Genomic DNA, 13658 nt, shown 5'->3' on the forward strand with positions numbered 1-13658 from the left:
CAATTTTTCTATTCACCAGAGAAAGATCTGTCAAGATACCTCAGTGATTTTAAAATACAGGGAATTTGATAATGTCACTTACATGAGGCTGGATTTCTGTCATCTTCTCAGGATGCCAATCCTTCTGCCTGCTGCTCTGGTGATTAGAAGAATGAATGGCTTTCTGTAATGCCAAGAGATCCTGACCATCACTGCTAGGCATCTGCAACAAAATTTTGAATACTGGTCTCCTAATATATTCTTAAGAATAGCTGTAAATTATTTCCCCCAGTTAATTACAGAATAAAAGTGAAGCCCATTACTGCAGCAGAAATCAATGACCTTTCAGTATTTTTCCCCATAGTAAGAGCAAGTGGCTGTGGATATCATGCAGATTTGCTATACCCTTAGCCCTTAAAGCATTCACATGCTGTTAGTGTTATTTGCTGTAAGAGAGAGCAGTTAAACAAAGCTTCAAAAATAATAAAAAGAAACCCCCAAAAACCTGTTGAGCCTCATCTTCATCCAAAAAGCATTCCATACTGCAGTTAAGACCATGGATCAGTTCTATAAATTTGCTCCTGAGTGAAGCAGACCAGAATCTCTCTAAACTGATGTCTGGCTGATTTTGCTACCACAAAACCAAGAGCTTTTCCTTTCCTCATCTTTCTCCTCCTCCACAAATATCCCTAACTAAAGCAAAAATTAAGAAACTCCCTGCCCCTCAGACAAGCTGAAAACCCCACAAAAAATAAGGCAGAAGGATAACTTCAAACTTAGTTTTATCTCATTTCAAGAATTCTATCCAAAAAGGACAGTTAAAACTCAACCTATTTTTAATGCAAGCTGTCTTTTATCATGTACAATCAGGACAAACAAAATACAGCAGAGGCATGAAAATTTAGTTTTCAGATAATCTGTTGTTAATATTTGATCATTTAAATTTATATATAAAGGAGCAGTTTGCATAAAAAAATGTATTTCCAATATAGCTATAAACCAAACCGGGTTATTATTTTTTTTTCCTGATTGAAACAGAATGAGACAGTTTAATTTTAAACACACACAATTTCACAATTATTTTCTTCCTTTAATCTTAGTTCCAGGGCTCATTTTGTCTGGAACTTTGTATGTTATATTTTCAGTATATCAAATACTAAAAAAAAAAAAAAAAAAAAAAAAATTAGGCACAATTTAATTCAACAGAACTGCCAATTTTACTTAAATTTATCGAACTGGCCCAAGATACTTAACTGACATGAAGAGAAAGTGATCCCATGAAAATAAAACACATGCTGCTCTAGTCAGTAAAACAAGTTTACTGGAGCATTTTACAGTGCTACTGTACTTAAAAATTAATACCATGGGTAGAGTGACTACAGGAAGCTTTTTCAAAGAGGAACTATGCTTTAAATTATTCTTTGAATTAAAAAGAGGAAAGAGGGATTTCTTGATGCTTGGATTCTCCCCGTTGGTTGAGTCTGTCTGCAATATAAGATACAAAGACTAAATGCATAGTATTTCAATTCAAGAGATCTGTCCTTACTATATTAAGTCTTTTTCCTTTTTTTTTTTTTAAAAATAAATCAGACAATATATGGTCTCAATCCTATAATTTGCTTTGGGAAAATACAATAGTGATTGAACGAAAAAAGCATATGGAACAAAATTAAGGAACTCAATGCATATAGAGAATGTAAAAAGAGATCAGTACACCTATTCTTACATCTATGCTCATTAGGAATGCAGAGTGCATTTGGAAAAAATTGGTAGGTCTTGTTGATTTACTAAGTTTTGGATCAAATGCTGTAATTCTGGCAATTATTTGTTACTTATGATAATGACTTAAAGCAGTATGACGTTTCCTATTATTACATAAATAAAATATCAAAGATACACTGACAATAACAGCAATTGACTTCAGAATGAGCGGTTGATAGTTACCTCTAGAAGAAATAAAAGCATTCTATTTTTAAATTGTAAAAAGAGCTAGGGCTCTAAGAATTATTTCAGTTCTGACAAAACTATGCCGTCAACAACTTCAAGTATAACTGCAAGGACACTGACTGTTTTATTTGAATTGTAACGCAACCAAAGAGTGTACCAATGGATGCACAAACAACAAAAAGAACTAGCAAGTTTTAAAATTATGAACAGGCCTATTTCTCTCCCAGTCAGGTACAAACAAGCATAGGACACATACGCTGTGTCTGGCATTATTCTGCCTACTGAAAGAAAAAATTATAATATAATGTAATGATCATATAACAAAAGAAAATGATGGGTGCACTACCAAAGCAAGGTTTTTCAAAGAGCTTTCTCAGCTTCTAGATTCCATACAAGTTAACGAAAGAAAGAGTCACTAATTAGCACGGCCTGTTGAAGAACTTTATGGTCAGAAGAATTTCCTGTTTCAAGTTCAGCAAATTAAAAAGGAATCAAAGCATTGCTAGGAGAAATGCTCACCTGCAACTGTTTGGTTCCAAAGCAGATAATTTCTTCAGACCTGTAGCTTGCAATATGTGCCAAAATTTGCAAAATTCAGGCTCCTCTGAAAATAGCCCCTATTGACACTGTGCACAACCCTCATGGATATCAAATTGTTTGGTGGCAGATAACAGAAAACAACTAAGATTCTAGTAATGCTCAAAACCTTTTGCTATGTAACTAAAAGACTTCAAACAAGATGAAAAGTAGAATGGATAAGAACAGCTCTGCAAAAACAATATTGCAAAGAATTCCTGTAGCAGGCAGTAACGATTATTATCCCATGAGGAACTGCACCTGGAGAACTCTAGGGAGAACGATTAATGGAACAGCTCTGCAGGAGCAAGTGTCAGGAATAGGGATCCATTCTGGGCTATTACAGATTTTGAGAATGACATTATTAAGATGTCTTCAATCCAATTTCAGATATCTTTTATGACTCTTACAATGATCACCAGCAAAATGAGACTTGCCAAAGGATATCAGAAGTAATAGTAGCTAGTAAATAGTTCTCAGTGTTGTGACAGTTCTTAGGTCTAGTTTGTTATTTGCTGCAGAAATTCTGTGTCAGAGTAAATAAGTGGAATTTCATTCTTCTAGGACTCTTAAGAATTATAAGCATCAGAAAAAACCCTGGGTGGTCACAAGCTATCTGTTAGATTTTTAACATGAATTCATAGAAAACATTATTCATGTAGTTGAAGAGCTAATATTACAGTGCTGTTAACAGCTTTCACTACTGAAGTCAAACTTGGTGCTGAACTGAAGGTAGTAATTTTTGTTTGTGCTGGAAGATCCTAATGAACATCCCAATGTGTTAGGTAGATGTCCTCAACTGACAAAGAAGAACAAAAAACTGTGTCTGAACCAGACACTTGTACGTGTATCAGTGGGTACTGTCTATCCCTAGATACTGTCCTGTTAAAGAGCTGTAAGTAGAAATGAAAAGAGGTTTTTCTGTCTGTGGTTGGGTCTAAAAATCAAGTTGACGTCAGCAAGTTTCTAGCTGAGGATGTAAGAGTTTTATCACTACCTCATTTCACTGATTTATTCATCTTCCTATGATATATTATTTCTAACTAGCCAACATATTTTTCCCATATGCAAAACCTCTCTCTCCCCCTCCCCCTCTTCTTAAGAATGAGAAGAAACAGGAGTAAGGATTATGTATAAAACTGCCCAGTCTTGCTATCAGTGATGGTTTTCGTAGCTATAGATCAAGGTACTTGTGATTTAGATGTTTTAGAAAGTGATGGATTTTGAGATGCAACACAATCCAGTCTATATTTTAATATAAAGTGCACACAGTTTAATCTGGAAGTAGTTTGATACACCATCCAGCTTTTAGAATTTTTATCTGGCCTTTTAAAGTGTTCCTTGCCACCATGTCCAAATGGCTGAAATCACAGTAGACCAGAACAGTGCAAATTTAACATCCTTTGTTTTTTAAATTGGAAAATGCATCACTGGAACTAATGACCTTAGGCATGCTATCCTTTCATGGACACGTTGATAACAAAAAAATCCCAGAGTTATAATCTACACATTTTATTCAGCTGTGTAATGCAAATGATCATATTTGAACTGCATACAGGTATCAGGACGAATGAGTTCCGAAGAGAACGGAGAGGTAGATGCCGCTGAAATAAAACCTGCCCAGCACGAAGGCAAGGTGCATTTCTGAGTGCTAGTTAACACATATATGCACGTTCCATACAGTTCAAAGAAACCAAAAAAAAAAAAAAAAAAAAAAGGAAAAAAGCCTGATAATACTCCTCTCCCCAATTTTCAACACACCAGCCTTCCACCAACACCCAGAGTCATGCCACCTCACTCTGTGACAGTAGATATTTTGATTCATTTACTCTTCTTCACCAGGAGAAAGTGTTATTTACTCCCTCTGAGAACCTTCAACACTGTAACTGCAGTTACACTTACAGAGATGTTGAAACTTCATGTGAATAGAATTTTAAAATATTTGACTGTTTCCAGAATCATCTTTGAGAATGAGATTATGTTTAGGTTACTTCAGTTCTTAGGGAGATTTTCATTATAAAACTTTGTGAAATGTTAATATACCACTGCTCTCTGACAAAAGAAAGCTCTTTTTTCCCCTCCCCAAAACTAGATGAAAATGTGAAAATGTATAAAAGACACCAAAGGCTTATACCAAATAACAAAAACCATAATCCATTCCCCATCAAAACATAAAACATTAAAATGGTTAAGACGCATCATCCTTATTCCATCCACGGAGTGCAGCAAGAAGATGGAGGCTGTTATCAAGACACTTCCATGAAAAATACTGGAAAGAATTCTCATTTATAACAGTTTGATCTCCTCCTAATGGGTGTCTGAAATTATCCAAGCTCTGAGGACACACAATAATGCATTTGCTATTCTTGGAATGGTATCACCGTATCCTGCAAAGGAATTTGCTGCAACATCAGGTTAAAACTCACATCAAAACTGGCTCTCAAAGGGTCTGAATGAAACCACAGATGCACAGGACTAGTAGATAAAGAAATATTTGAAGGGGCAGATAAATAAACCCTGAACAGGAAAAGAATTTGAATTTCATATAGTGAAGAGAGGAAATAAAAGAACAAATAGATACACATGGGCACGATCATAAATAATGCAACGGTACTGTACTAACCTAGCATATTAAAATGGTATAAATCAAAACTGATATATTTCTATTAGAAATTCTGTTTACTTACAGTTTGAGACTTCTTCTTTTTCTTTTTTATTGCCCTGAAAAAACCTTGTTTTTCTTTCTCCTTGAGCTGTTCTGAGTGACTGTTAAGGTTTTCAGGACTTTTCCTAAACATGAAACAAGGTATTGTAAGAGATATTTCATTTTGATATTATATAAATTCTATGTAATAATGAGATCTGATGCCAAAGAATGCAAATTATTGATTAAAGCAAAAAGATTCTTAAAGTTTTAGCATTCATTGGTTCAAGAGTTACTACACAAATACCGGATAAATAGACTTATTAAATGGGATAGGAGGAACACAGTGTTAGGCTAAAATGATTAGCTCAAACCAGTGAATAGTTATTTAGGGAAAAGGAAAGCATGCATGTCTTTTTTTTTTTTTTTTAGCCAGATTTTAATATTCAAACCAAAATAGCACACACAAGTTCTTTTAGAAAAATGAAAATTGTATCTGAGAGAACATACAAATGGTGATGATGTATAAAATCACAGGTCCGATTTATCCATTGCTTGCTGGAGAGCCAGGAGTTGCCAAGTTCGTCAGAGAGAACCAAATTCAATCAGACTTCCTGACATGGTTCCAAATTTATCATCGGGGGAGCTGGGGATCTACTGTTGTCCATTTCAACTTAACAACTTCAGTTAGTTTGTTATGCGTGGGTGAGACGGTGCTGGCAAAAGAAGATGACCCGAAAGTGGAAGAGGTGACTTGCCTGAAGACCAAATCTCCACCTTTCAACTTATCTACACAGCTGAATTAACTACAGCTGATAAAGAACACGTTACTTCAGGTATACACGGTAAACTATGTATTTAAAGTACTGATATGGAGTAAAAAGATGGTTTACATAGGATGTAGGTGAGACAACTGAATGAAGTTCTAGTGCCCTTTGAAATAGTTTTAAAATTGGAAATGGTGCAGGAAAATGTCATGGAAATAATTTCAGAAATAGGAAAAATGGCCTACGTTAAAAGTGTCAGAGATTTCAATCTCTTTAGTATGTTAATAAACACAGTCAAACCAGCCCCAATATTTAGTTTCCTTGATTGTGGTGCGCAAATACTTATCCAGGAAGAAATTACCGAATACTAGAAGGATCTTCAAAGTAAAGGGCAAAGACGTAACAAGAACAAGTAGGTGGATGATGAAGCCAGAGAAGACATATTAGAAATAAGGCACTGATTTTAACAATAAGAATTGTTAACCGCCAGAACAAACTCCTTAGTTAAGAAGTGGATTTCCCATCTTCAACATTTCAAATCAGGACCTCATACTCTTCTGGGAGATGCACATTAGTCAGGTATGCTACCAGGCCTGGACCCCGGAGAATGGATGACATTTATTGGCAACTAACATACAGAAAATCATACTGGTCTTTTAGTCTTAATAGTCTTTTTTCACTCTTAAGTTGTATGAAAACAAAAACTGAAGTCATTCCATTGTCTTGATGGAAAACTTAAAGGAAAACCACAGTTCTAAGGGCTCTGGATGACAAACAGGAGCAGCTTTTCTTGGAGTAACTGTAATGCAGCAACACTTAGCTGTCTACTACAGTTATCGCCGGGCTTCTAATTCTGGCTTTAAATGCTATGCTATCAGTTGGTGATTCAGCTGCTACTACATGCCAAGCAGATTTATTTTTTTTCCCCAAGCAAATGTGAAACACATAATTGGGGTAGGAATCACCGGAGTCATCTTCCTCATCGATAACAGCATCTTCACTCTGATACGTGGTTTGATCAGTTCCTCAATTTCTACACAAAACCACCTCAAGCTTGAAAAGCTACCTGGTTCTAAATATAAATGCATGCAGTGTTTAAATGCTGTAATAAAGTGCAATTGTTGAGTAAGAGAATGGGCTTAGAGGAAAGATTCATAGGCAGAGAGTATGTTCGAGATTTTCCTATTTTAGATTTTTTAGAACTTACATTTAGATCAAGAAACACATTCAGGTGCACAACAACCTAGATTTAATGTGAAAATTACAACACTACAGGAAAAATACCAAGTTTAATACAATTATAAGATTTCTAACACATATTTTAAATATACCGGATTGCTAAGATTCCTGTTTCTGGCATGTCCCCATATTTGGTACCACCATGTAATGGCAGTAAGGCAGTCTTGTATTAGCCACTTAAAGCACTAAGGAGAAAGCCCAAGAGTAAAGACTACTGACGGCTTTACAGACTCGGTGAACTCACGAGACTGACTTAACACGGACAAAACACCTATTGAATTATTTACTAAATGATCTTTACTTCATTTGTTAGAAAAGTCAGAGGAAAGAATGTGTGTCAAGGATGCTGCTTGTACTCTAAAAGTCATGTGAATGGGGCTGAGAATCTTCTGAGCCTTTCCCCAAAGGAGCTGCTGTGCATCCATCCCCCAAACCACAGCCCCAGTGCAAATTACCAACCCAGTGACTATGTTGTCTGCTGAGGAACCAGTGTCAGATCATAAGGAAGTCCCCATGTGGTTACTCTACATAGTCCTTCAAAATTTTTTCAATGTCTTGCTATAGCTTTTCTGTTCCAAGGTCTATTCCAAAACGGAGACAATGTATTTTTAAAGGTGAACTTAATCTTCAGCATAAAGCTTGGGACAATTTTTGCCATACTTAGAGATTCACTCAAGTGTGATTCTTTTCTTTGGCCCAGTGAACCTGGATGAGAAAACTGGTCCCTACAGCAGATGAGCAGAGAGGAAAGAAGTGAAATTCTGCACCATCACTTCCTATTTATGACTACAGTGACCAGACAGAGGAGGAAAATAAGGGGCTGAGGACTCTGCTCATTTTCGGTTGCTGCTTACCCAAAAGGCAGTGGTTTTATACCAACTGGTTTATGTCATTAACTCCTATGACTCATATTGCAGTACAGTTGTCTGAAAAAGTGTTGACCTTGGAAAGTGACTGCTTCAAAACATGCTCATTATGTGAAGAGTGTGAACATATATAGCATTATAGCAGGAAGCTTCAACACCAGGATTTTGTACTGAGTAAAAATAGAGCAGAACATTTTCATCGTTGAGATGAAACACTGGGATATTTTAGGCATTCCAAAAGATGGTTTTCAGACAATGGACAGTACAGGAAAAAACTCACATTACCAGAAAAAATCAGTATGGTAAAGTCACTCACACTAAACTCTTTCAGTATAACTGCAGGTATCTTGGTATTTTGCATAAAGCTTCAGCCCTTGAAATCAAACAGTTACACCAGAACCTGTTACCCAGTGTCTCTTTTACTAGCAAGACTAGCCCTAGAGAAGAGCCCCATTCTTCAGAGAGCTCACCCTCAAGCAGAAACCAAAGGCAAAACGTGCTGTTCTTTGCTGTTTTATCTTTGCGTGCCTTTTGCACACCTAGGACATACAATGTAGAACACACTGGTTATTCTGGTCTGAGACACTTGGAAAACGCATAGGTATAAACCGAAATTCTGTGATAATCACTAGCATTCATTGCCACTGACAGGAAAGGTATCCAACTTCATGCAGATACAATGAGGTGTAGCAGCAAACATGCATGGGGCAAGCAAGCTGATGTGCTTTAATATAAATCAAAAAGAATAAACAGGAGGCATGCTGCATCCATGCTGCCATAGATACATCTGTATTGCAGACAGCTCTTTTTGTGAGGCAATTCCTCATGCTTCTTTCAGTCATTCTTGAGCAACCCTAATTTCAGTGGGCAGTCTGGCTTGGAGATCCTCTTTAATCGCCAGTATACTACCCCCTTTACTGAACCGTTCACAATTACAAGAGTAAGATTTTGGTTTAATGCAGGAGGTACTGAAATGTCTGAAGTTTTCTTCGGAAGATAAATGAGCAACACTAATTCTCCAAGTTAGCTTTTGGTTTTGCGTAAAACACTTGGCAGTTATAGTTACCATAAATGAAAGCAAGAAAATGTCAGAAACTAACAAAGCACCTCAAACGGATGGTTTACTTAAGGTAAGAATCTCAGTCCCACAAGCTGAAGCCCATAGTAAAACTTCTTGGTCTAAAAGCCTGGCATTGAAAGCTTAAAAATCAGAGGTCAAATCTAAACTTTGCTTGGAACAGCAAATTTATTTATTTATTTTCACACAGAAAAGGAGGATTTAGTCACTGGAATAAACCCCAGTTCTACTATCTTATATACTGAATACTACCCAGAAGCCACTAAAGCCACTAGATCACCTGACCTTATGGCACCATTAAAATGTACACATATAAATGTATATATACACACATACATTTTACACCCCTCCCCAGTACTGTTCAACATTAGTTACCATAAAAATTTGAAGTGGCTGGTTTTGTAAAGTTATAAAGTGTATACTTCACCAGGTTCATTTTTTGGACACAATATTGATGAATACAAATTCTGGAAAGCTTCCTTGCAGATAACATTAGACTCATCATCTAATTTTTAGTACAAACCAAAACCACTGTTGATGGGGGAAGTGTCAAGTAAGAGGCACTGGTTAGTAGAAGAGACTGGTTGGGAGGCTCAGATGTTGCCAAATACATCAATAAAGCAAACATACTGGATGACAATGCACAGGGAAGAGGCATAAACAGGAAATGTCAGAGGGAAAGCTGTGCCATTAGGAAGCTGAACATCAAGCTATGCAGAGCAGATTCCTAAAGCCTCAAGCAATGTAACACACACAGGTAATTTTTAAGCGTGCAAGTTACAAATCTGCAATTTCCTGATATTTTTTACACATTCAGAATTCTGTAAAAGAACCGGTAAGTATTTACAATGCAGCAACAGTTGTACTGCAGACACAGCTGAACAAGCATTAAACTAGCTTGCTCAGATATTGGTAACCCAGTTTCAGGAATATTAAGTGTGACTACATTTTTACACTGATAATGAAACAGCAATATAGCCAGTCATGTCATGTTTACAAAATATGGTATTGTTCTGCAGTCTTGAAAATTAATGGTAGATAGATGATTGTAAGCCTTTGACACTCCTAAGAGTAAGATGTTCTTTTTTTTTGGTTCTTTTCTGAATGACAGTTTGTGTGTGTTATATATATTATATACATATAAAAATAATAATAAATATTAGATGTTTTCCCTTCTTATTATTTTTGCAGTAAGGTCCTACATATGCTAGAGAAGATATGACAAGCTGTTTGTCATAGAATGAATACATTTTTATGGACATAAAAGGTCTAAACAACAAAGCTTTCCAGAAGCCTCCAGATATCTTGCAAGCAATCAATGCAAACACTTCCAATATGATGTGAGATACAGTACTGCATGTTGGAGTTTATTCCAAAGAGATATTTAGAATGATAACAACAGTCAAGATAACTTATGCCAACATTTTGGCACACTGGCAGAACAAGGTTAAGCATCTTGCCTATACCTACTGATTCTGCCCAGCTCAAGACAAAGCTTGTACAAGTGAAGGAGAATAAAACACCTAGTCTTGCATGAAAAAAAAGGAAAAAATAAGCAAGTTCAAGGTCACTTACAGGAAATTAAACTCTGGAAAGAAAAGATTTTCTAAAAGGATGAAAAATTTGCCATTTTTCATATCAAGTTGTCTAAAGTTCAGAAATGATCTAGTAGTTTAAGAGTAAAACCTGGTGACAAAAGTAGAGTTTATAACATCTTTATTTTAAAGAGGCAGGACAGTGGGGACAGAGTGAAGAAATGCACACAAAGACAAGGGAACATCTGTGACAATTCAGTCTAGCAAACATTCACAAAATCTTTGACAGAAGGCAGGCAACACAGAGCAATAATATGTGAGAAGCAATATTTTACAGTAGTGGCAAGTCCATGTGGAATACATGTCACTCATAATTTGAGATGAATTGTCACGTACCAGTTACGTATGTCAGTCAAACATCAAATATTTACTTCATCATAAAATTGATGTAAGCAGAATCACATTCCATTAGAGCTTTCAACATTTTCATAAGCGTTTACACAACTTCTATACAGAAAATTAAGTAGAGGAACATAGACTCTACATCACTCGGGAATCTGATTAAGCTGTATTTATGGCACAGAACAATTTTGCAACAACATTAGACTATTGCCAGGACAACTTGCACAGAGTTAACATGTAGAGCTGGGCAGGAAACATTTCAGGAAAATAGGGAGTAGGAAAAGCAAAGAGAAAGAGAAACATATGCCAGCATAGCAGTAACTTGGTGTTGCGGGCACTGCCATGCCTCCCATTTCATAATAAGAAATGCTTATTCTTCTGTGAGTTCTTCTCTCAAAGGAGCTGTTCCACTTTGTGAAAATATTTGAGTACATTAATTGGAGCAAGGACTTCAATCTAACTGTCTCAAAGTTAATGAAGGGCCTTACTCACTAGGCCATACTCAGCATCTCTGTGGTACTTTCACTGTTTCAACAAGATGAAACAGCTTCAAGAGAATATACTGAGGGAAACAGAGAAAGTGCTCCAGAATAATCTCTAACTTCTGGTTCAGGGAGTTCGCTTGTTAGATCAAAGATCTTGATTCAAGCCCCCGGCTTAAATAATGAAGAACAAAGGCCCTGCACTCAAGTTCCTCACATTCCAAAATATAACACTGACCCCAGAATATTTGTTGTTTTGAGAGTATCTCTGGTTTTGACTGGCAATTCCACCCTGGAGCTGAAGAATCTTCACAATAAAAGGTTAGTGGATATCAGTCTGTTCCTTTGAAAAGTTTTGGTTTCGATAATTTGGCATTGTAAGCCAAAAAAAAAAACCTTAGTCAAAAAATTCCCAACCAGCTCTAATAACATACGCTATTATTTCAGTTCAGAGTTAAAATAACATTACATATTTCTTTGGAGTGACCACATAATAAAAGGTAATATACTGCCAAATGATATATAAAGCAAAACAACATTCTAGTTGTCTTATGTTATATGCAAGATAGAAAGATTCAGATATGAAGGACAAAATATGTAAAAGGCTTCAACAGCAGGAATAAATACCTTCTTTAATAAGTCACAACATAAATACCACCTTTTTACATAAATGACTGGATTCCTCAGCTAACTTCCACAAAATGGATGTAGGTGGAGCTACTGAAGGACAGGAAGCAGACTAGTGAATCAGAGCAGGTGACAAGGGTTCTGGAGTAAATATCTTCTATTACTGACATGGGTATATAACCTGAACACAAGCTGAAATACCAATTGTTTTCCCTCCCCACCTCCCCCCACCCATTTCTTTTTTAAGCAGGTAATTCACAGATTGGTCATGTGAAAACACAGTAAGTCAACAAACCACTGAAACAGTTCTTCAGATAGCATGATTTTATGACACTTTCAGAGAGCAGTATTTCAGACAGTGGTATGAAGCATAGCTGAACCATGCGAATGCATACAGTCCATTCCTCCCACCAATCCTTTGAAGCTCCATTTGCTTATTTTTATTCAGTGTGCTTTATTGTGATTGAACAAAGTAGAAGATTAAGAGTATTTTAGAGCTTAACAGCTCTCAGACCAACAAAATTAAGATATTCCCCTTCAAGTCCTGCAAAGCTACGCATATGCTGTCATTCTATTAGCATAATTATAGTTGTGTTCTATGTTACATAATGGAGCCATGTGATGCTTTTAATCTTTTAAAATCAATATACACCATTAAGATGTTGCTTAGTCCATTTTCCCATAGAATGTACTCATTTCCTTCTGTGGTGCGTAAGCAAAAAGAGCAGCAGTCCCCATTGTAGGGTCAATATTATATTCTTCATTAAAACAGTCCTATTTTATATATGAAAACATGCATTTTGATATTTTTTCCATTTGCCTTACAATTCATTCTTCTGGAATCCACAGATGAAGCTACAGCCTTGCTATGCATACTATACGCACACAAGCACTTTGCATTATCTTTAACCAAAAACCGGAAAAAAATCAGGAAAAACTGGGCAAAAATATATAATCTTTAATGCATTCAGTGTGATGGTGTAATGAAGTATTTCTTGTTGCTCAGAAGGGGACAGAAAACATGCAGTGCTATGTCAGTATAGTCAGGGGAAGCAACTATGCACATACAGACAATTACAAATTTTGAGAAAAATGTGGAGTTTTTTTCCCTCCTGTTAAAAATCCCTTTTTTTTCCCTGCCATTCTCTACACATCTGTGTAAATAACAACTCACCAGGTATCAAAGGTGGTTTGTCTCTTTGAGTGGTTTGCCACCGTGCTGCTGTCTGTTGGTAACACAGAGGCTCTGTTTGACACATTGTTTTCTATGTACGTACTCTCTGGACGTGGAGATGGAACTGAACAGAGAAACAGCAAACAATGTATACTAAGCTCTGCCAAAAATCCCAAATCTTTCAGTTGTCTGCTTCCTCTCTACCTCTTTTACAGAAACAAGAGAGTGAAGACACAGTTGTACTTTATGTATGACTTGAAAACAGCATACTTTTTACAGTTTGGAAAGCTGTTGTTTTGTGATACTTGCAAGGTAACGTTAGCTACAAAATGAGACCACCAT

At 36.3% G+C, this 13658-nt stretch overlaps 1 protein-coding gene across 5 annotated transcripts in view; it reads right to left on the minus strand.

Annotated features, from left to right (window-relative positions):
• Positions 1–13658, minus strand: part of CDKL5 (cyclin dependent kinase like 5) — a 140693-nt gene that overhangs the window by 8478 nt on the left and 118557 nt on the right. For 2 of the 5 annotated variants that reach the window (XM_055701819.1, XM_055701818.1), the window contains exons 14-17: positions 13317–13440; positions 5190–5292; positions 1342–1464; positions 83–202 (exon numbers count right to left, since the gene is read on the minus strand). In XM_055701819.1, coding sequence (XP_055557794.1) covers positions 83–202; positions 1342–1464; positions 5190–5292; positions 13317–13440 — 470 coding nt within the window. Of the gene's footprint in view, positions 1–82; positions 203–1341; positions 1465–5189; positions 5293–5560; positions 5863–13316; positions 13441–13658 lie in introns of those variants that run through there. The other 3 variants (XM_055701821.1, XR_008730865.1, XM_055701822.1) reach the window with 3 other exon arrangements.

Source organism: Falco cherrug, chromosome 2, assembly GCF_023634085.1.
Source record: "Falco cherrug isolate bFalChe1 chromosome 2, bFalChe1.pri, whole genome shotgun sequence".
Taxonomy (NCBI): Eukaryota; Metazoa; Chordata; class Aves; order Falconiformes; family Falconidae; genus Falco; species Falco cherrug.